The 23506-nt window shown below is 42.6% G+C and overlaps 1 protein-coding gene across 1 annotated transcript in view; it reads left to right on the top strand.

The window, feature by feature from the left end:
- The window catches only part of LOC306715310 (cilia- and flagella-associated protein 47-like), a gene marked incomplete at both ends in the record, with an annotated part of 56800 nt that overhangs the window by 7854 nt on the left and 25440 nt on the right, over positions 1 to 23506 (top strand). The window contains 33 exons of the mRNA XM_079185627.1: positions 1672 to 1825; positions 1935 to 2014; positions 2184 to 2376; positions 2575 to 2660; positions 2809 to 3022; positions 3156 to 3375; positions 4056 to 4173; positions 4670 to 4797; positions 4989 to 5089; positions 5489 to 5629; positions 5735 to 5891; positions 5982 to 6053; positions 6689 to 6826; positions 7113 to 7197; positions 7396 to 7491; positions 7806 to 7989; positions 8080 to 8185; positions 8475 to 8583; positions 9029 to 9163; positions 9535 to 9647; positions 11950 to 12100; positions 12332 to 12420; positions 12575 to 12661; positions 13266 to 13330; positions 13443 to 13579; positions 15009 to 15114; positions 15224 to 15450; positions 15528 to 15669; positions 16355 to 16482; positions 16590 to 16655; positions 16953 to 17096; positions 23028 to 23201; positions 23329 to 23440. Of these exons, the coding sequence (XP_079041753.1) occupies positions 1672 to 1825; positions 1935 to 2014; positions 2184 to 2376; positions 2575 to 2660; positions 2809 to 3022; positions 3156 to 3375; positions 4056 to 4173; positions 4670 to 4797; positions 4989 to 5089; positions 5489 to 5629; positions 5735 to 5891; positions 5982 to 6053; positions 6689 to 6826; positions 7113 to 7197; positions 7396 to 7491; positions 7806 to 7989; positions 8080 to 8185; positions 8475 to 8583; positions 9029 to 9163; positions 9535 to 9647; positions 11950 to 12100; positions 12332 to 12420; positions 12575 to 12661; positions 13266 to 13330; positions 13443 to 13579; positions 15009 to 15114; positions 15224 to 15450; positions 15528 to 15669; positions 16355 to 16482; positions 16590 to 16655; positions 16953 to 17096; positions 23028 to 23201; positions 23329 to 23440 (4258 nt within the window). The remainder of the gene's footprint in view (positions 1 to 1671; positions 1826 to 1934; positions 2015 to 2183; positions 2377 to 2574; positions 2661 to 2808; positions 3023 to 3155; positions 3376 to 4055; positions 4174 to 4669; positions 4798 to 4988; positions 5090 to 5488; positions 5630 to 5734; positions 5892 to 5981; positions 6054 to 6688; positions 6827 to 7112; positions 7198 to 7395; positions 7492 to 7805; positions 7990 to 8079; positions 8186 to 8474; positions 8584 to 9028; positions 9164 to 9534; positions 9648 to 11949; positions 12101 to 12331; positions 12421 to 12574; positions 12662 to 13265; positions 13331 to 13442; positions 13580 to 15008; positions 15115 to 15223; positions 15451 to 15527; positions 15670 to 16354; positions 16483 to 16589; positions 16656 to 16952; positions 17097 to 23027; positions 23202 to 23328; positions 23441 to 23506) is intronic.

Below are 23506 nucleotides of genomic sequence, written 5' to 3'. Positions count from 1 at the left end.
TAATGAAAATTATTACTTTCCGACAAAGGATAAGGTTTACGTCATTGTGAATATTGAAGGTTTGTAGGTGTGGAGCATGAAGGCAGTTCTTTTTATTTACCAGATGTGTCCTGCAGTGTCGTCCAGAAGGCATTAAACTCAAATTCAGAGTCAGTAGAAATACTGATGCAGCATTATAATCCGGAGCATCTTAACGATTTTTGTTCGTGACCTAACGTTTTCCCAGCTGCTCTAACAAACCTAGCCAACTTGTTTTTATTTCCCACAGCTGGGTTACTGCACCAGATTGAGAGGCTAAACACACAGATGCTCTCTGTCATTGGCACACACTTTGTTTAGTAAGAAAGTAGACTTTATTTCTTACATGTGGTACCAACAATGTCTGGAGAGTTCAGTGTATGTCGATAGAGACACTTGTTGGAGTCCTGGATGTGTGCACTTTGCACCACACTGTGTGTCTTTGTGCACCGGCCCTGCAGACACGCACATAGCTGTGGATACCAGCTTCATGAAGGTGACAACATAAACTGTTGTTGTTGTGGTCGGGGCTGCCACAGAGATGTTCATTTCTTTGCTCCTTTTTGAAGCCGTGTTCTTGTAGGTTGTATTTTTGTGTGAAATCCTTTGTCGTGATCTTGACAGGTTGTTTTGTGACTGATTCAGTGTTTAATAAGTGATTCTTTGGGCCCTTTCACTCTCTGTCAGTTGCCCCATTTTGCTTTAAAGAAAACATATTATTGTATCTTGGTTATGGATTTTCAGCTGATGAAATAAGTCTTGTTTTTGTATTTCACACTGTTCACATTAAAGCATACATTTATTTATCAATTGACTGACATAAATGCACCATGAGAGAAAAATATAATAAAAAGAAAATCATTTATATTATTCGAAAGGTAATGTAATCCTGAAGGGTGCCATTGACAAAAATGAATGGCTTTATTTCTGATACATAAAAAATATTATTATGCAAATATACCTTCCCATTGACACCTCCTGTAGTCTTGTTAGATTTATCAATATCATTATAAGACGTCATTAATGTTGGAGTGTAATGCCTCTATGAAAAGCTCTATTACTTGTCATATCCCACGAGCACATTCAAGCACATATTACAGTTTTGAATTTGCAGTGATGGATCCTGGGGCGCTCTAGTCTGAGATGGACTCCTGGAACATTTCCATGGTTTTTATAATTACTAATCTCCACATAGGCGATAATAGCTCGTCTCATGGACGTGGAAAGTCAAAGAACAGGGAAAAGGTGATGATGTGAGGATATGTGTGTGCCTTCAGAAACAGCAGGCGTTGCACCTTTTGAAAGAAATGAAGTGAAAGATATAATGCTTTTGTATGGCTCCAAAATGACTCTGAGATTTTTATTTGCTGTAGCTATTGAGGTGCTACAACAGACAGGGCATGATTCTTAAGTTGCACAAACTAAATAGATGAAAGGAATACAGACACTTTTTTTTTGTCTACTCTGCTGAAATGATACAATATTTGGATAAAAGAAATGTCTTGTCAAGACAACTGGAATGGGATTGATTGATTTCATTCGTCCCAGGACTTAAAATACATGCAACGTGTCCTGGTTTTGAGATATCCAGCTTCCAGATGACTACTTCTCTCTCATCTACTTCTCCCTCCCTCTGTCAAGGCCCGTTTCCAGTTTCTCGGGGTCCATGCTGGCTCTCAGCGAGCGATACCGTTCACTCTGACAAACCACTCGTCAGCCGCAGCCCAGATTACCTTCGACCTGGCAGAATACTCCGAGTTCTCTTTGCAGCTCCCTCAGCCCTCACAGTTGTACTGTGTGGCGATAGGTGGGTAATAGTCCCGAGAAGAAACGAATAAGGATGTAGTGTTATCGTATGACTGTCTTTGTGGGCTGTGACTAGAATGGAAGATTGGAATATGCTTTTTTACGAGCAGAGAAGGAGCCGGGCGTGAGTGTCGTGGAAGTCAGAGGCAACCAGACTGTGGACTGTTCCCTTGTCTTCTCCCCCACCCAGGTGAGATCCAGACCAAGCATTTCACAGTAGACACGATTTCAGCCTAGTCAAAAAGCAAACGGTCAATAACAGATCTTGCTCCCTCTCAGCTTAAAGCTTTAAAATGTGTAAAAGTGATTAATATATTAATAAAGTAGAGATGAGCAGTAAAGGAAGTGTCTTCGTGCAGGCAGTCGGCTATGATTTCCACCTGCCACTGATGGTCAACGGAGCGCGATGGGCCACTGCTTCTCCATCTCCTCTCTCCACCTCCTGCTCCGCCTCCTGCTCGCTGCCAGCCCGCAGCAGGAAGTGTGTCGTCAAACCTCTTCCCTGGTCTGTCGCCATGGCGACGCAATGGCCTCAGCGCGTACAGGCCACAGGTGCGCTCATAAATGTGGAGTTACAGTTTGTGAGGTCATGCGTTAGTGAGGGATATCGATATTTGAAAGACTGTCTCTTGCTGGAATGAAACTTATATCAGGGATGATATGTGTCTCCATTGTTTGTGTACAGATTAAATGTCACACGGAGCACTATGGGTTCACGGAGCTAAATGGAATGTTTTTCTGTCCCTTTAGTGCTGTGTGCCCCGCTGGAAATGTCCCCCTCTAGCCTAGAGTTCAATGTGGAACCCCAGGCACCACAGTCTGATGCTCACACCAAGGTTCTTAAAAGCTTTCACTCAACTTCTTACTGGACTGCATTTTCACTTCTACCTGTCTTTGCAGCTTGTACCTTCCCACTGAATTTCTAAACACCACCGTTTGTTCTTTTAGTCCCATTCTGCCTCTCACTCCTCTCTCCCTCCGCAGACAGTGGAGCTGAAAGCGGTGTGTGAGGAGAGCGTGTTTTGGCGCAAGGGCGTCAGGAAACATGTGAACTGGTGGTTTGGCTGCAGAGGAAATGCAGTAGCTGAGTACAGAAGCGAGGGGGAGCTATGCGTGGTGTCTCCATCATCAGGCAGTCTGGGGCCGGGCCAGTCCATCTACTTGACGGTCAGCATCAGCGCTGAGGCTGTCACAACGGGTGAGACAGACACTATAGAGTGTAACATCCCTCAAAATAATACTTCACGTGAAGCAAAACTAAGATCATTTAAATTAAAATGATATTTCCTGGGGCCTTAAATTAATAATAGCAATACATTTTATTCTCCTAGGCTCTGGCAGAGTGACCAAACTGTCCCTCCCTCTCTACCTGGAAGACGAGGGAGGACAGGGGATGGGAGGAGAGGAGGTGCATGAACCTTACAGAGAGCTGTCTATCACCATCCAGCCTCCCTGTATCACCATCCACCCCCCTCAGATCCTCCTCTCGCCAGTACCCCTGGAAGGCATCGCAACCGCCACACTCACCCTGCTGGCTATTGGATACCCTCGGTTTGTTTATACACACACACACACACACACACAACCCAGACCAAAAATGCTTCCAGTAACTGTTATGTTTTATGAATGCCTCCCTTTTGATTATTTGGATCATGGCACATGGACAGCTGCTTTGCGATCATAGTCGTAGTCGTCATCTTTCTGGGTGAGCGGAGCCGTAACATTGATGGATCTTTATTGTATTTACATTTTGTTTAGCTTGTGGCAATTTACCAGCTGTGTTGAGCCTTTGGAACCAAACAAACACAGAGGAAACACCGCCACACACACATAAACTGACTACATTATTCATTTCAGTAGGATTTTCATCAGTCAAACCGGGGCTGCACTCATGTTGGATTTTGCTTACATTGTGAGCTAACTCGCTAATCCACATTCCTCCGGGGTTTACGTTGTTGGTCAGATTTGAAGCAATCTGGTTGCACTATGACAGTCCTGGGAGCGTTTTCTGACCCAAAACTGAGGAACACAGTGCAGCTCCTCAAATAAACATATCTAGGGCAACGTTTACATGCTACAATATCTACATAAAAGTATTTTTTTTAAAGGACTACCCTGTACCCAGAAGCCATATTGAGAAGGTTGCTTAATGCATAGGAGCAGAGAGTTTAATGTTGTACTCCTCGGAGATGTCCTTCCTCTACATATCCACTGTATGTCCAACTTTACAGTGGAACCACGGTATCAGCTGAAGTGGACGAGGTGGAACTGGAGGATGGGGTGAAGATACGGCCCGTTTCCATCATCTTCCCAGAGGGTAACAACGTCCCTACCCAAAACCAGGATCAGGTACAGACCTGTACTCAGACCAGTTTACTGAGGACCATCTGACCAAAAGCGGATGTTGTTCTTGTTACTTGCCTCAGTGCGGAGTTTATTTAGGGTATCAGAGATGTTTCCTCCTAAAAAGTCCCACCTCTACAACTTATACCAGTGAACGGAATTCATCCTTTCAAGGTATTCAATCGTGAATGACAGAGCAAATTAACATACCGCTCTAAATGTAATTGGTTTCACTCACAGAGTTGCTTTACCTGTATTTATCTGTACTTTTCTTTTTTTTCCCACACTCTTGCTTAATTTCATTTGGATGTTTACAGTATATCCACACAGGTACCGTCGTGTCGGTATAAATTCCACTCACAGACCAGGCTGATGTCTCCCCTGTTAGTTTTTGAAGATCTTGCAGCAGGTTGAGCGAAACCCAATTTTGCGCCTGCTTGCACTGAAACAGAAATACTATCAAGATCTGTGTAATTCATCCCTCTCTATCTGCGACCATCAGAGACATCCAGTAGGCATTCAGAACCAGGAGGCCAATGTGACCTCTCTAGCCTGCAGCGTGTCCTTCTGCTCCGCCATCCCTCTGTCCCTCTGCACAGCCATCACCTTCACCGACCACCTCCACAACAAGTAACCGCTTATTGTAAAACTTAATCCTGAACATTTCTCTCTTCCTTCATGTTGCTCACAAAGTATCCTCAAAACAGTTCAAATCCCTTTCTTATTTGCTGATTCCTCTTCTTCCGTTGACAATAACCCACACATTTAAAGTTGATTCAATCTACTAACTTGACTTTTTTTGTCTTTGTCTCTTCCGCCAGGTTTAAGGTGACTTTGTGTGCTATCGCTGACAACTGCGTGTTGACAGTGTGGCCCTACATGGCCCAGCACCACTCCGAGCTACAGATAGTTCTCAAGACTGGTACTGGCCCCAACACACATCCATGACACAATGTAATTTTGTAGACTGAAGGACCAGACCTCATGAAAGTTTAGGAAAACTGATGGGTATTGGTCCAATGGCAGTATCTGGTGGACTGTCCGTGAGTGTGAATAGCTGTAAAGGAAATCATTCCTATAGTTTCAAGTGCTACCAAAGTAGCTGCAAAATCCAAACAGTGTAATCATCAAGCTCGTCCAAGTCGAGTGAACTTTGTTTTAGCCTAGTTCCTCATCGTATCAATCAAAAAGACCTACAGACTGGCAGCGTCTTAGGTTGACTACTAACACCTATTCCTGCCAACTTAAGTTAGCATCTATGATTGTTTATGCAACATTTCTCTCCTTGGATCTGATTGGTTTATATGTCACTGACATTTAGGGGCCACAGATGTTGAGGCCATCCTGCAGCGCCATCACACACCAAGTCCTGCCTCCGGTCCGACTTCATCCTCCTCCTCATTGTTTGATCGCAACAGCTCAACAAGCAAGAACTCGACGGCATTAGGTCGGAAAATGAAATGTACTTTTGTAATTGTATTTTATTTGTAATTGTCTGAGTGCATTTATTTTTTGCATACGTGTGTTTTTATGTACAGCGCTGTGTGTGTGTATCTGCCCCCGTCAGACTGCTTTCCAGACAGTGACAGTGCCAGCGGTCAGGCCAGCAGGAACACGGAAGGACTATATTACCAGAATGTATTAATGGCCGTAGAGAGGTGGTTTAGCTTCTTTGGGTGGCCGAGTGGACCACACCCTATCTCTGTGCCACACACACTCAGAAGGTATACCCAACAGTTGAGTTCAGGATCCGCATTTGGAGACTTCCTTTAGGGAATTCTTCTTTTATAATGGTGCCTCTTCTCTCCGTCCAGAGTTGTGTCCAACGTTCAAACAAATCATTCCAGTGGACGGACTTATCAAGTCACTCAAAATAAGTACTCCAGGTGTGTATGTGAAGCCGTCTCAAATGAGTCCTCCTCATGCTGACGTAGCTAACGTGACAAGATTACATAGTAATGTTTAAATCTGGTCAACAACCGTGATGAAACTAAGTCATAGAAAGCGGGTTCTGCCTGCTGAATACTGCTTTTATACAGAAATCTCAAGAACAAACAGGGGCTCTCATGTGCAAATGATCTGTTTTATACAAATAGTAAATGATACTGGAGTTGAAGCTCTGGTGGGATTTCATTTCATATCTGTGGGCATTGATCTGGCTCCAGATTAGAGGTTGATCGATTAGTGGCTGCAAGTCAAGAGCAGACCTACATCCCCGTTTTACACAGAGGCTACGTACAAAACAATGAAAACATATCTTTGTACATGTGATTAACTGCTTATAGTCTAAACAACTGTTAAATACTCTATGAAATGGCACTGATTTTGTGGCTGGCAGACAGCAGACAAGTGGTTTTCGTGTCATATCTGACCTGTTTTCAGTTTATTCTCACATATATAACTCAACTTTGTCCACGATACGTACAAGACAGGCGGACAGGGAGGAAACTCCCTTTCAAAATCCACCACAGGTCGACCTCTACTCCAGATTGCGACATAACTATTGTATCGTTGTGTCCAGGTCTGTAGTGGACATGCTTCACCACCTGACTGGCAAACAGATTCCTGGTATTCCTCGGAGTCAGACGCCTTCCTCTGATATAGACCAGCGCACCGATCAGCTTCTGCAGCAGCATGAAGCTATGTTGACTTTTCTCCGGTAGGCCTTACACGGATAAATACCACGCTACAATGCTGCTCTCACTGTTTTGATTGACTCCTGATTAAGGCTCCTTTCAGATGTGCATTTTGTTACGCACATGTGACGCAACAAGTTACATGTTTTGTGTTTCAGTCACAAGCTCAGACCTAGAAACACTTCTGTAACTGCAATTCCGTTACTTCAACAGATGTTACATTTTCTATGTCTGAAAAGGGTTAAAGGGACATTTTGGAAACTTTTGAGGGCTTCCGTCAATCTCTGTTTCATTGTATTGTGTGTTCAGGGTGCAGGGAGCCTGCCTTTGTCATATCCGACCGCAGTACTTGCTTGACATGCAGGAGTACGAACACTGGTGCTCCCTCCTGCAGGTACGGATACCCATCCTAGACCTACACCATGTAAATGACATTGCATGTCCTCTAAATCTATTTTCGGAGAAGGAAAACAATTGCTTTAGTAATGCCTTTTTGATAACATTAAAAAAAAAAACTCTCCTCTCTCTTTCACTCACACACAACATATTTAGAGTTTATTGTGCCATATTCATACATGTGTGTTTCTCTCAGTCAAATAAGGAGGAACTTGGTCTGGACTACAGCAGTGTTGACTATGAGTCTCTGAGCAAGCGATCCTGGACTGACGTCCTGCTGCAAATATACAAGGTGAAAAACTTTCTGCCACTCTCTGTCTGACTTCATCCACACTCCTTCTTGTCAGATTACATGTACTCTTGTCACTTCATGTTTTAAATTATTCTGTGATCTTTTTTTTCTTTAAAAAACTTTTGCTTAAGCTTTCTCTCTATTAATGTCTGTCCCTCCCTTACAGTCAGCGGTTGTCAGAAATATCAGATTATTATTGATGCCGGTCAAATAATTGTTAAATCAAAGGTTGACTGTAAGGTAGAGTAGTGCTGAAGAACATCAGTCCCATCCTGATTCATGCACGTATTAAAAATGGATCTGCGTTTGCTCAGGTGCTGGTGTTGTGCCGCGTGTCAGAGAGCGGTTTGAACACTCTGAACCGCGACGGCGTAGATGGAGTCCTCCCCGTCGGGTCACAGCCACGGGCCAGTAACATCTATTCATCCTGCGAGCTCCGGTTGCTCTTATGGCTCAACGTGCACTACCAGAGCATGAGGAAGACTATGTTGGGAACAGGTAGGACACACAACCACTTTTTTTTAAAGATTCAAAGTTAAGTGAAAAATGATGATTAACAGGTCATTTCTACATGGTAATGTTTCACAGGCGGTGTCCCATCAGCACGCTGGATAGTGGATTTTGACCTGGACTTGACAGATGGACTGGTGCTCGCTGCTCTGCTTGCTGCCCACTGCCCTCCCCTGGTCAGTGTGTGTGTGCGTGTGTCTGTTCATTTTGTGCCGACCCTCCTCAGTGGGTGAGTCAATGAGGGATAGTGCTTAACGTCTTTAAGTGGCGCTGTGATTGATGGGATGAGGACGCAATTAATCCTGAATACAATTAGGGGAGCCTCTTATCATTCTTAGCACCATTTTGTGTGTGTGTGTGTGTGTGTGTGTGTGTGTGTGTGTGTGTGTGTGTGTGTGTGTGTGTGTGTGTGGAGTTACAGATAAACATTAATAATTCCCTCTAACCTGCTGTGTTGCTGTTTAGATCTGCAGCCACTTCCACAGGATGTACTCCACAACCAGCAGCCTGGATCAGATAATGCACAACAACATTATAGTGGCCCAGGCCTTAACTGCACTGTGTCTCAACCTAGACGTACAGGTAAATACCAGATGTTTCTTACGCCAAGATCACCAGTCAAACCGGGCTTATTTCAGTAAATCAGTCTTATTTTCAGGAAAAGGAGGTCAGGGCCTCAGTTACCTTGGAACCTACGTTACCCACAGTGCAGCTGGACCGCTGACGATTCAGTTTGAGGATTTGGGTGTGTTATGCTAGGAGCTGCTAATGTAGCCGGGAACCTCAAGCAGAGAAGAATCAAACACTTTTTTTAATTTTCAAACTTCAAACTAGTCTTTAGCTGCAACTGATGCTGATCACCATCACTATACAAACAGTTTTAGACAACTAGTCTTAAGACATTCGAGACTTCAACGTTGTTTAATGTCGTGTTGCATCTTGTACATGATGATATATCATGATGTCAGAGGTTCGGCAGCACTTCCTTCGTGTGTCCCTGTGTCTTGAGTGTGTGTGCTGCGTTCAGTCCACAGACTTGTCGGACCCCAATCCAGTGCAGATGTTAATCCTGTGCGTTCACCTGTATGAGCGGCTGCCGCAGTACCTGCCGCTGCGCACTATCACTCTATCAGGAGGTCTGCACAGCACTTTCAGCAAACAGGTATATCTCGGATGACACCTACATATAAATGTTACTAAATGAGCACTGCAAGACTGAAAATGGCTTGGATAATAAGCTCCAGGACAGATAGTGACACACACAGACACGTTAACAGGATTATAGACACACACATATATTAATAGGATTATAGACAAACCCCTACACACACTAACAGGATTACAAACGCAGACAAATATATATTTGGGTAATGATCCACGTTGTCAGGTTAAGCCACATTACAAGACTGACATAAATAGATGTCAGTTTGTCTGCGCCGAGGAAGATGGATTTCATTGTTGTATTGTTTCCTGTGTCTGTATGTACAAACACTTGGCTATTGCCATCTGTTTCTGTGTTTCTTTGTGCCGCAGGTGCGTCTGAAAAACCCGTCCTCTAAGCCAATCAAATACCAGGTTCTTCTTTTAGGAGAGGATACCCGTCTCTTCTCCCTCCCAGGTGGATCGTCTGTCACTATTCCTCCAAAGTATGTTTTTTTTTAGTATGCAAATCACTATACACTTTTACCATTAGAAATGTGTACAAAACCTGCAAGAACATCACAGAGGAGTGTGTAAAGACACCATTTCCATTGGTGTCAAACATCACGCTCCTTCTTCTCATCATAACTCATTTATTCAGCGTGACTTAAACTTTCCAGGGCTATAAATATGTCAATCTGACAAATGTTTTTTTTTAATGACGCAAATTTGTTGAAATATAAATAAATAGAGGTTTATAAAGTGGGACTCAAAGTGTAGCCCACAGCTAACTCACTGACTCCATCTACCTTCTGCTTCACCCCCCCAAAGCAATATGACAACTTTAGTTCCAAAACTGATTTGATGAAAAAAGAATAGCAATAGGAGTGACAAAGGCCATTCATATTCTTTTGACATTTTTTTACTAAGGCACAGAATGTCCTATCAACATAGTTGTTATATCCCTGGGACACTGGCACTCTGCGGGTTAAAACACCTTAATATGTATAAATTGAAACAGGATTTCAGGAAACAGGATTTTAGTCCCCACAAGTACCATTGTTTTCAAATCATTTCATAGCCTTTAAAGGGACTTTTAAATATCTTGCAATTCATTTTTTCTTCATTGAATGAAGCAAATATCCTTCCCTGCCATATTTTACTCCTTTGGATTTAAGAATGATAAAGATGTATGTACAGTATGCTGTGTCTTTTGTGGTATTAATGGAACCAACCCTCCAACGCCTACTGAAGGTCAAAGAAACATCTTACTTTTCTACTTGAGCAAGCAGTCTACTGTTGCATTATGCACATAACTGGAATGGGTTTGTGACTGACATCGGCTTGCCTTGGCCGCATTATTTCCATTTTCATCGAAGAAATTGTGACTTTATGCAAAGAATGTGCTCAGGACACATAAAACGTGTCAGGAATATTTTTCCAGGTTAAGCATGAATACTAAAAAGAGTCTTGTAATTATGAAACATTGGTGCATGCCTTTGTAGTGTGCATCAACAAGACATACTTAACTAAAGCTGGCGTCGTTAGCGAAGAAGTGCTGTCTTTGCATCTGTAAATTCCAAAATAACTCGTCTTGGGCCGACCTGTGCCCTTCAAAGGGAAAACCCCTCTTCATCTCGTCCAAGTGGAGTAAAATTGGTTTTGTCTCGAGACTGTAGCTCATTAAAATGTACCAGTTTTGCTCTCAAGTGAGGATCCTCCATAAAAATAGCCTATTTCCCATTTTGAATCCCTTAACTCTCAGAAACGCCGTCTTTAAGGACAATGCTATTATGCAGAAGTATTGAAATTCTGCTGATTCCTAACGGTCATGACCTGAAAATGGGAGGGTTGTACGAGGGGAATTGAGGTTCTAGTACAGGGGTGGCCAACCCGCGGCTCCCGAGCCGCATGCGGCTCTTTGCCCGGTTTCATGCGGCTCTTACGTTCATATCGAAGTTTGTATTTGTGTTTTGTTAATGTTCGTGTTCGCTTCGCTTGAGTTAAATACGGTATTTTCGTCAAACGCGCATGTGCGGCCACAGATTACGTTCCTCGTCGACCCATTTAACGCAGAGACGGACTGTTTGAAAGCCCCGCTAGTCACAGATGAGGATGCGGCTGAGTTGGAGATGATCGATCTTTGTGAGGAGGACCAACTCAAACCTGCTTTAAGGGAAGGGACCATTGAGTTCTGGAAAAGTGTGCCAATGAAAAAATACCCCAATGTCAAACGGGCTGCGCTTAAGATACTGTCAATGTTTGGGTCAACATACGTCTGCGAGTCTGTGTTTTCTACCCTGAAACACGTGAAATCAAAGCATCGATCTGTTCTGACTGACACCCATGTGAAAGAATTGCTTCGAGTGGCAACAACGGAATACAAGCCAGATTTGAAGAGGATTGTTCAAGGCAAGGAATGCCAGAAGTCCCACTAAGTAACATGCATAGTAAAAGAAAAACACTATTGTAAATTATTATATTTTTGTTTGTGGACTTGGTTGAACTGAGAGTTTGTCTGTGTGAGACAGTGCACACAATGTTCATTGTTGAAAATGACTGGCCTGTGGTCTTAGGAGTCAATTTCTGTCATTATCATGTTGGTGTGTGACCTTTACAATAAATCTGGCTGAGCAAAGGTATGTGTGTGTGTGAGGAAGGGATAGGGTGATGTTCATGTGTGCCCATGTGTATGATGTGGCTCTTTGCGGTAACACAGTAAAAAATGTGGCTCTTGGTCTCTGACTGGTTGGCCACCCCTGTTCTAGTAGAACAAAAAATGATTCGATCATCTGTTGGTTTTCACAGGGCGAGCGCTGAACTGACCATCCAGTTCAGCTGCTCCGTCATGCAGCCCATGGAGGCGGCCCTCCTGCTCATCCCCAGTTCTCCCTTCGGCCTGTGCGGCACCACTCTCGCCTTCAATCTGAAGACCCGCGTCAGTCACATCACACCCACGGTGAGTATAATGGATGGAAGGGGTTGGACCGACATAGCTGGCTTCAAGCCTCACTGGCTGATTTGCTGATAGCTTGCTAATCGTCCGTCTTTCTGATTGAATGGCGAGCATGCTGCGTCGAACACACTTCAAACAAATTGGTAGTTCAGATACATGGTGTTACTGAAGGCTGGCAGTTATAGAGGCTTCTACTAAGTAGATGATAGTCTCCTTCTTGCTGTTTCTCCTAAGAACACTGTGAAGAGCAAGTCTCCATGCTACCAGCTGAAAGTAATCCAAGTGCCCATAACTAACCCCTTCAACAAAGAAGCCACATTCAGGTAGGAGTCTGTGTCCATGTTCATGTGTCCATGCATGTATGAAGTTAGTACCCAAATGTCCCCAAAAACACGAGTAGAAATTCAGATAGTTTTGGTTACATTTGCCCATATTGCTTAATTCAACCTTCTCTGCTGTATGTGCATGTGTGTTTAGGGTCGTGCTGGTGGAGTCTCCGTTCAACCCACTGGACCCCAAAAAGAAAGGAGACGGCCTCTTTCAACAGGCCTCCTCCGAAGCAAAGTAACACATGCACTGTTCACAGCGCTAATGCACACGCACACACACGCATTCAAAGGCACAATCAAACAAACAAGATACAACATGTTAGTTAATGAGCTTTAGAGGTGATGCTGCTACGTTTAGACAGGGCCAGATTAACTGTTTCCCCGTTTCCAGTCTTTATGCTAAGCTAAGCTAACAACTACTGGTTGTAGCTTCATATGGAACGGACAGATGCTCTTTATACTCTTGATATCACTGGTAGCACACAAGTTAAATTTTATGAACTCAAACACGGTAGCATGCTCTGTCTTAGGCAAACTTTCCACATTGAATTGAACGTAAAATCAGATCAAAAGTGAAGAGAGGTAACGTATGAGGTTGTTCCTCAGGAGAGCACTGGTTTGTCATGAAGAATAGCTGGTTAGTATGCATCTCTCACCACTGGAGACGTCTTCAAAGACAAACATTCCACTTCTTCCTCCTCATCATGCAGTTAAATATGAGGATTTGAAGTAGGACTGAGGTCATCTATAGTGCAGCTACATCAAGTTACGTAGTCTGATATTCATACATTATGAATGATCATGATTTTTTTTTTCCCTCCCCGTGCTCCCTCTTTCAGTATGAAGATGATGACTCCAGACAGGAGCTGTGGGGAGGAGATGGAAGGGAAGTGCTCGGATGTCAGTAAGTAACACAAATACACCCCCGCTCTGTGCCGCCTTGATTACGGTTGGTGCTTGTGTGTGGGTATACTACCTGTATTCACGTCCGCAAGCTTGTGTGTGTGTGTGCCCAGATGGTGAAGACACTGAGTTCCTGAGTGCAGTAAGGAGTGTTTGTCTGAAGTCAGGCCAAGAAGACACTCTGAATATCCACTACCTGCCCTTCTGCCCAAGCACCAAGTACTGCTCTGTGCTGCTAGTTTGCCCGCAGGTCAGTGTTATAGTTGAAAGAAATCTTCACATTGAAGATTTTGTGTGTGCAAACAAACATGCTAATTGTTTGTATGTCAGTGCAATTACATTTGTCTGCAAGATGTTTCAGTAGAGTGCAAAAATGGGGAATGCTTTGAGCCAATACCAAAAACCAGTTGCTACAGACTGTAAGCCTGTATCCTTATTCGTAACAGTGTCATTTTGTGTCATGAATCAGGTACATGCATGTAGAGATAGAATTGAATCAGCAGTGTGCTTATCTCGAACCACACACTGGTATAAACGTGTTATGTAGCATTGTGTGTGCTGCAGCGCCCCTAGCTGGTCATGCAACGGCATTAGCGTTGTTTAAGAAGGGAGTTTCCCTCAAAGCTCACGAGGCAGTGCGACAGCTTCAGATGCCGCAATTAATCCTCCTAGCTGTTGCTTCGGACACTATTAATATTCGGACACCGTCTGTGAGTATGTTGTTTGATCACTTTTTCGTATATTATCAGAAGAATATAGTTGCCGTTCATTGGTTTACTGAAAAATGCAAGTAAAAGGGAGTTAATTGATAGCTAGCTTAGCTGTAAGCTATTTGGTAGCTAGCGCTGCTTGTCATGTGACTCAGCAGTTTCGGTTTCTAGCCGTGGCGGTCCGCGTGCCCGTGGAAAGTAACGCTAAACTCTGTGCGGGCACGTGATGTGGAACGCCTCATGCAGTTGTCCGATAGCGCAAGTATGAAATAAATGTAAGCTTTATTAGAGGCCGATATTTAGTTGAAAAAATGCGATAGGAAGATGGCCGCTTATGCAACGCTGTGAACATCGTTGAAATTGGCACGAGTAGAGCTAACGTCAATTAGCTGCCAACAGCTAACGTTAGCTAACGTCAATTAGCTGCTAACAGCTACAGCACGGGGTCTCCGCGGCTAACGGATACTGGAGCTAACGGTTGCATTCAGTTACATTATGGTGCATTCAGACTCCAAACAGTAAATATGAGTATTGAGCGAAGGCAAATTACAAGGTCATCGTGATGTGTTTAAATGTAATCATGTAAAATTTAGTTTTCAGCGATAAATTTGAATAAATACAGTTTTGAAGGAGATATTTTCAAAGGAATATACAATTTATATAAGGGATGGAGTTATGACCTGGTTAACTTCCCAATACTAGCTTTAAGCAACGGATATATCATCATGTAAACTACTAATGTAATCTCAAAAATGTTTGTTCTCAGCAAATATTTAAAATTAAAAATACAATCTTTTTTTCCCTTAATCTTTTGAATAGTATGTGGTTATATATGACAAAACCAAGTAAAGGGATAATTTGTTGAATATTTCTCCTTTTTTTTTGTCCAACTATCCAAATCCTTGTTAAAATCTGTTTTTTTAATTAATAGGTCTACATTTTCCCTTTTTTCTCTGTGTGTCCCTCTAGGTGGGAGATATGGTCTATATGGTGAAGGCCACAGCAGAGTTGCCTCTTCCTTCCCCTTTCACTGCCTGGCCCAGTTCCAACATAGTCTCCATTCCCTGCAACTCTGGTAGGAAACCTGTCCCCTCAAACATCACTCATTGCAGGACACCAATTATCATTTAATCATGAAGTATTTAAATGTGGATTACTTCACTGACGTTTCTCTCCACCAATAGAGCCAGCTGTGTGTGTGACAGTACTACGCCTACAATGCAAGGTGGGGCAGGTGTGTGAAGAGATGGTGCGTGTGCCGCTGATCAATATGGCCCGGGAGCTAGCTCTGATCATCTGGGGTCAGCACAGCATGAGCGCTGAGGAACACAGGAGGCGTAAGCTGACGCACTCTTTGCACAGCAGCACTGTGAGGGCAGCCACGGCTGTGCGCAAGCTCGTCAAACATCAGGTACATTCTCACCCAGGCAGGATTGTGGAATGTTTTCTTTGTTGTTTACCGGCTGTCCCTCTTTTTCCTCTTGTTAGACCAACCTGTTGAGAGATGTTCACCACAGTAAAGGAGTAGAATACAGCGTGGAGGTTTCTTTGCCACAATACTTTGCTTTACCCAGCAATGTTACAATACCTATAAAGGAAGACAGCAACATATCATGGGATAATCCTGCAGGTACACACATAAAATAATGTGGTATGATGTGTGAGTAGCTGTAATGAATGATGCTGCAGAGGTGGAATAGTAGACTCCAAACTCTTCTGTGCACTCGCTCTTGTTTGCAAACTAAGTCTCTCTTTGTGTTTATCTTAATATATCGCAAAACGTTTATAACCTTACTGTAATAAACGTTAAGGTAGTAAACGCCTGACCTTCATCCTACTGATAATTAGTGTCTCCGCTTGTCCTGTAGACAGTCAAATTTACACATTGTTAAGCGTGATGGTTTTACACAACATATAGTTGGAATTGTGATCCATGGGGCAGATAAACTTGGGCTACTTAAAATATTAAGGGTTCCTCCGGGCAGGCGGGTCAAAAAGTGACGAAGCAGCGTTCATTATAAGTTATTAATAACTTACAGAAACATTGAGAGAAGGTTGAAAGTGCACCGGCTCTCTCGCTCTTTCTCTTTAAAACACAAAAATACACACACACACACAGCGAGTGCTGCAGCACTCAGTTCTGGTCTCTGTCCTCCTGACAGTTGTGCTACTTTAATGCATAATGTTAGTTGTGTGCCGGTCGGGTTTGGAATCGGCCAAGAAAATTGCAATCTGTGCATCTTCACATGTTATTTGTTCATGTAACTGTCAAAACTTCTCCAGTCCCCGAGTCTCCTCTTCCCTCTGTCGAACAGATTGTGGCTGTGTGGACATCCCAGTACGGTTCCAGGCGGACTCCGTGGGGCAATTTACATGTCAGGTGGTCCTGAGGTCCTGGTGTGACACCCGGGTCTATGTACTAGAGGCGCTGGTCACTTCACAGGTAGAGATACCAGCTGGTATTGGAGCTTAGTAAACCTGTAAAAGGTGCATTCATTATCCCTGTTGTGGTTAATGGTTAATGTTACTGAATGTCATTTGTGACAACAGGGAGGATCCATCCACTTGGACTTCAGTTCGCCTGCTCACCGTTCACTCACGCAAGACATACCACTGGTGAGGAGCAGGAGAGAACGCATTACTCAGTCTGTGTGTGTGCTGCTTATCAACGGCTTTCCTAGAAGCATTTAATTAATTATGACTCATTTTAGATGATCCTTGGAAGAGAGTAGTAATCCGGAATCGACAGCAACCAAAAAGCATGTTCGAAGTGAATCTTTGACAAATTATATCACTTGACACATTCAAAGTTTGTAGTTAAAAAAGTAGATGATGGAAGATTGCTTTCAACATATTGCCAAATGTTTAATAATCATGAATAAAGTAAAATGATCATACTTGTGTCTCTCACAGCACAATAAGACCCATCAAGACTGGAAAATACAAGCTGAGGTGTATGGTGAAGGATTCTCCGGCCCAAAGACTTTGGATGTGCTGGCAGGGACAAGAGCCTGCTACCTACTCACCTTTCAGCCTTCGGCACAATGCGTTGTCATGGTAAAGATGCCACTATTGAGATGTAAAAAAAGAACGGGTGCCCTGGAATGTGTCTCATTTTTAAGCCCCGCCCCTTTTTCCACTGTAAAAATGCATTGGTGGTTCAGTGGTAGAATTCTCGCCTGCCACGCGGGAGGCCCGGGTTCGATTCCCGGCCAATGCAAACACTTTTTATTTATATATATATACTGTATATTTTTGTGTAATTGCATATAGTGGGACAGGGGAAGAGTAAAATTTGCTGGAGAAACTATTTCCCTCTGAAAACAGCGCCATCGCGCTGCTAGTGGGCAAAGATATATTACATCCGTACAGGATTAGGAGTACCATTGGAAATGAATGGAAACAGTTTTAGGGCGTTTTAGCTGAAGATTTCCTGGGTGCTGCGCAGTATGGAGGACAGAATATGACTTAAGTATTAATAAATTAATCTATTAATAAATACAGGAATAAGTAAATAAATGCTTAAATAAATGTTTGAATACTGAAATAAATGAATAACAGAATAATTAAAAGCTGAAATAAATACTGAAATGAATAAATGCTGAAATAAATATGGAAATAAATTAATGAATGTATAGATAAATACATAAAAGTTGATAATCAAATGGGACATAAAGAAATGCATATCATATATTTATTTCTATGTTCACCTACATTTATTCATTTATTTATTTATGTGTCTGTATGCTAATGAGGTGGGAGGTCCTAACCGCTGTCTAAAGCAGGATTGGTCACAGGAGTGTGATGGCTTCTGGTCTACTACTTCTGCCTTGCACAGTAACGTTGAAGTTGGCTTGCCCGGTGTTGCCAAATTGACGACTTTCTCGCTAAATCTGGCGACTTTCCAAACCCTCTTGGCAACTTTTTTTGTCAAAGCGACTAGCGACAAATCTAGCGACTTTTCTGGTGTTTTGGAGACTGATGTGAAAGCACGTATCGTTTTGCAGTCACTGTCCTCAACGAGCAGCGGGTGCTGCTGTAAGTCCCTCCGCCATCCCAAAGCACTCACAGGCGGTCAGTCTCACAGCAGCCTCGCGCAGCAGTCCCAGCTGCAGACTGTGGAAGCCGTTAGTGCTGCTAACTAGTTTTTTGACGTCGTCTACATGGATGATTTGCTAGGAATCGGTTGCTTCTGTCTTGCTCCCCTACTTGTCCAATTCTGCTTACGAATGAGGTTCGAACCGCATACCTCATTAACATATGGACACAGAATACAGAAATAAATAAAACACATAAATGTAGAAATAGATTTATTTATTTTGTCCTGTTTAGGTATCAACTTTTATTTATTCATTTCAGCATTTAAATATTTCAGTATTTATTTCAGCATGTATTTATTATTTTATTTATTCATTTCTGTATTTATACATTTATTTATGCATTTATCTATTTATTCCTGTATTTATTTATACTTTTATTAATGCATTTATTTATTTATACTTAAGACATTTTTCGTCCTCCATAGCGCTGGGGGGTCAGGGTTCGATTCCCGGCCAATGCAATCACTTTTCCCCTGCTCCATCATGTACAAACGCACACAAGTGTTTGTATTGTTTATATTTATGTGTATTCTGAGCACATAGGTGATTGAACAAACTCTGATCATCTGTCCTGTTCTCAGAGTATGCAATCTCAAGGTTAGTCATGCTAAGACACTCCCCTTTTTCATATAGAAGAGCATTGGTTGGTCATTGGTAGGATTCTCGCCTGCTGCGTGACCAGAAATCAAATCCAGGTCTCCTGTCATGTGCTGCTGCGGTGGGAGACTTCTGTCCTGAACTGTAGTGATATTCTGTCCTGAACTAGCAGCAGTCTGTCTCCTACCTAAGCCCCGCCCCCTTTTGCCCCCATAGAAATGCATTGGTGGTTCAGTGGTAGAATTCTCGCCTGCCACGCGGGAGGCCCGGGTTCGATTCCCGGCCAATGCAAACACTTTTTATTTATATATATATACTGTATATTTTTGTGTAATTGCATATAGTGGGACAGGGGAAGAGTAAAATTTGCTGGAGAAACTATTTCCCTCTGAAAACAGCGCCATCGCGCTACTAGTGGGCAAAGATATATTACATCCGTACAGGATTAGGAGTACCATTGGAAATGAATGGAAACAGTTTTAGGGCATTTTAGCTAAAGATTTCCTGGGTGCCGCGCTGGGGGAAGCCGTGTATAGTTGGCATACGCTGACAGCCAATGAAATTGCAGCATGTTCAAATGCCGTCCAGGGCAAGCCATATAGTTGGCATTCGCTGACAGCCAATGAAATTGCATCATGTTCAAAGTCCAAAATCCATTTTCACAGCGCTGGTTTCAGCTCCTGGACGCAGGCTCGAGTCTCAGTTGGGTCTAAGCCACACATCTGATATAGAGCTATTTATAAATCAAGAAATGTTTATCCAACTTTGCTGTTTACTGATTATCACTAGATTGTATTGGCAGATAGATTATCAAGTACTTGACTTATTTATATCTATTAACCCATTATATTGCAGTTTTCAGTTTCTTTTTATCCATATAAGAAAACTAAGAGTGATACGTACCCTCATCATGACTGGTATCAGTTCATAGTCACTAGGACAACAAGCAGAACACCAAAACATGAGACAGAACGCTTCAAGTCTTCATGTGGGAGAAGAAGTCATGGTCCCACGGCAGAATGTTTTTGGTTAAAAACCTCTTTTTGTTCCTGAAGTCTGCTGTTGTCTGGCTGTTGATGATGATGATGCAGAAACAGCTGTTAAACACAAACAAAAAACACATCATATATACTGAATAGAATACACGGTTAATAGCAAACCGGCTGAACTGTAACGGTCTTTAAATCTTCAGGTGGTAGAAACAAGGAAATAAAAGACAGCAAACGTTTCCTCACAGATCTGCACATGTTGCTTTGAAGGAGAGATCCTCAGCATCCTTCTCTTCATCTTCATCTCCATCCATCACTGAGATGCAAACAGACAAGAATCAGAATATCATTAGATGAATATCTTCTTGTATAATGTAATGAACAACATTATTTTAACAGTGATGGAGAAAGTCTACACATCTTGTACTTCACGAAAAAAATATGTATGAATACCACCACATGGTGTAAATATTCGAAGTAAAAGTCCTGCATTCAAATCTTACTAACTCAATGTCTGACTGAAGTAAAAGTACAACAAATAAACTTTAAGGAGCAAAAATAAAAAGTACTCATGATGCAGAATATTATAAATGATATTATTATAATTATTGAGGTATTAATGTGTTTATCACTTTAAAGACTGTATATACTGCTGGTAGTTTAATCTGTAATAACACATAATTTATTAGTTGAGTATATCTTTAATCTGCTAAGTAACTAGTAACTAATGCTGTCAAACACACGTGGAGCATTTAAAGTACATAACTATGAACTACATGAATTAATAACGATACGTGACGTGATACAACGGAGACGTGCGTGTTTATTTAACGTTAACGTGATTCACATGAAGCACCGGGTCCGGTCATAGCTTGTTGTTCTTTCGTTACGTGTCCGTAAAGTAACGTCCAGAGTATATCTGACGTTAACCGGCCGCAAGTCCGCCTCGATATTCACTGACGTACAGTAGTAAACGCTAACTTACTTCATTTGAATGCACGTTCGTGTTAACTTGATACTTTTGGTCACAAAAACGCATCAAAGTTGGACGTTAACGGCTCCAGATTACGTTACGTTAGCGTGTAAATTAAGGAACTCATACAGAAGTCCGACTTCGACACAATAACACAAAATGTACTTTATCTTTATAGCTTTCAAGTGAATATCAGACAGCCCAGACTAATTATCATGACATTTTAAATCATTGTTATTCATTTTAATGACTTACCGTTTAACGTAGTCACAGCGAAGAGCTCCAGAAAATGCAGGCTGTCGATGCTTTTTCCAGGCTGCGACTGACTGACAAACACCGGAGAAAGTCTGTCACTCTCAAAACGGCACCACAGCGCTGCTGGTGGCCAAAGATATATTACTTCCGTAGCAGTTTAGGGCTACCATTGAAAATGAATGGGAAACGGTTTAGGGATTTTTAGCTAAAGAATCCCCGGGTGCCGCGCGGGAGGCCCGGGTTCGATTCCCGGCCAATGCAAACACTTTTTCATATTTATACTGTATATTGTTGTGTAATTGCATATAGTGGGACAGGGGGAAGAGAAACATTTTCTGGAGAAACTCCTTCACTCTTCAAACAGCTCCATAGCGCTACTAGTGGGCAAAGATATATTACATCCGTACTGGATTAGCAGTACCATTGGAAATGAATGGAAACTGTTTTAGGGCATTTTAGCTAAAGATTTCCTGGGTGCCGCGCTGGGGGGCATGAGTTCGATTCCCGGCCAATGCAATCACTTTTCCCCTGCTCCATCACTTGTTTGTGTTTATATTGTTTATATTTATGTATATTCGGAGCACATAGGTGATTGAACAAACTCTGATCAGCTGTCCTATTCTCAGAGTATGCAATCTCAAGCAGCCTCTTTTCATATCGAAGAGCATTTAGTGGAAGTATAAAGTATCATCAGTTACGTTATACAACGGAGGCGTGCATGATTATATAACTATCATGATTCAAATGAAGCACTGGGTCTGTTCATAGTTTGTATCTTACCTTAACGGGCTGATGGTAAGCGTCTATATAGACTGTAGTAGTAAACGCTAAATCATATATTTTAATGGACATTTCTGTTAACCTGTGATACTTTCGACAACAAAAAAACAATAATCTCACACATGAATTAACCCATATTACCCATAACCCATTGGAAATGAATGGAAACTGTCTTAGGGCGTTTTAGCTAAAGATTTCTACAGCATTCTACTCACTACTACCGCACAACACAACCGCTCGTTTTGAGAAAGCAAGATCAGAGTTTGCTCACAGTGCTCTAACTTGTTCACTCTGGGTACATTCCAAGTCTCCTATCTGTCAATTCCTCGCTCCTCGACCACCATGGTAACCTCCTAACCTAGAGATGACATACTCCGTATGGAGAGTATGGAGGCCTGGGTTCAATCCCTGGCCAATCACTTGCAATCACTTTTCCCCTTGTTCCGTTATATACACATACAAATGTTTATATGTATGTATGTGTATATATAATATACACACACATATATAACAGTGTTTACTTTGGCTGGGAATTAAACCCACGTCACCCGTGATGCAATGCTGTGTTGTGAGACAGGACCCTGTTTCAGAAAGCAGGTTTAGTGATAACTCTTGAGTTAGTTCACCCTGACAAGACGGAAACTCTGGGTTTTCAGTTTTAGAAAGCATGGTTACCATGGTGGTCGAGGAGCGAGGAATACAGATAGGAGACTTGGAATGTACCCAGAGTAAACAAATTAGAGCACAGTGAACAAACTCTGATCTTGCGTTCTCATAATAGGCAGTTTTGTTGTGCTGGTGTAGTGAGCTGTGGGAGGTGTTCTATACAAGCCCCGCCCCCTTTCCCCCCCATAACAATGCATTGGTGGTTCAGTGGTAGAATTCTCGCCTGCCACGCGGGAGGCCCGGGTTCGATTCCCGGCCAATGCAAACACTTTTTCCAGGTGTGCGTGTATATATATTTGTTTTTGTGTGTAATTGTGGGGCGAGGATAAGAGTGAAATTTGAAGCTGCCTACAAAGCTTTAACATTGAAGGAAATAATGTGTATTTTTCCTTCACACTCATGAGTGTTCTTGCAGGGAACACCATCTTGTCACTCTAATGCATTCAAGACATTTTTGTCCTTGAGTTGCTTGTCCTGGTGTCTGTAGTTAGACAGGTTCATGTGTCAAAGTGAGAACGCTTGACTGCAGCTACGAGTCAGCTTACCGTTGGTCCTTTGTATGCACACTTCCCACTGAACACCAGTTTGCTTGTGTTTGACTGCCTGGATTTGATCCCCACCCCCACAGGGCGGGCTGTCCTTACATAACGACTGCAACGGCACCGACTACGTGTTTACCCTCAAAGGAGTGGGAGAGCCCCCCCTGCCAGTGGACCATGTGCTATTACAGTGCTCTGTAGGGCAAACAACACACACACAGATCGCTGTCCCCAACTACAGCCAGAACAAACTCACTCTCAAGGTAAAAGCAGACAAATAACTTTCACACATACTGTTACTTGTGAACAGAACAAGGTTTGCTCTTATGCAAACTCTGTCTTGTGTTTGTGAACATGCATATGCACACACACACACACACACACATACAGGTGATGACAGACCTATCTGTTGTGGGTGGCCCCCCCTCCTTGGAGATCAACTCTGGTCATAGCGCTCCATACACCCTAGCTGTGTCACCATGGAAACGAGGAAAACTGACAGGTGAATTCTCTCTCGCTGCGTGTTTGTTAGTATGTAACAGGGAAGGCAGGTGATGATGGATTCATG

The sequence above is a fragment of the Pholis gunnellus genome (assembly GCF_910591455.1).
Source record: "Pholis gunnellus genome assembly, chromosome: 24".
Classification (NCBI taxonomy): Eukaryota; Metazoa; Chordata; class Actinopteri; order Perciformes; family Pholidae; genus Pholis; species Pholis gunnellus.
The sequence above is the reverse complement of the archived record's forward strand: the minus strand, read 5'-3'. Positions and strand labels throughout refer to the sequence as shown.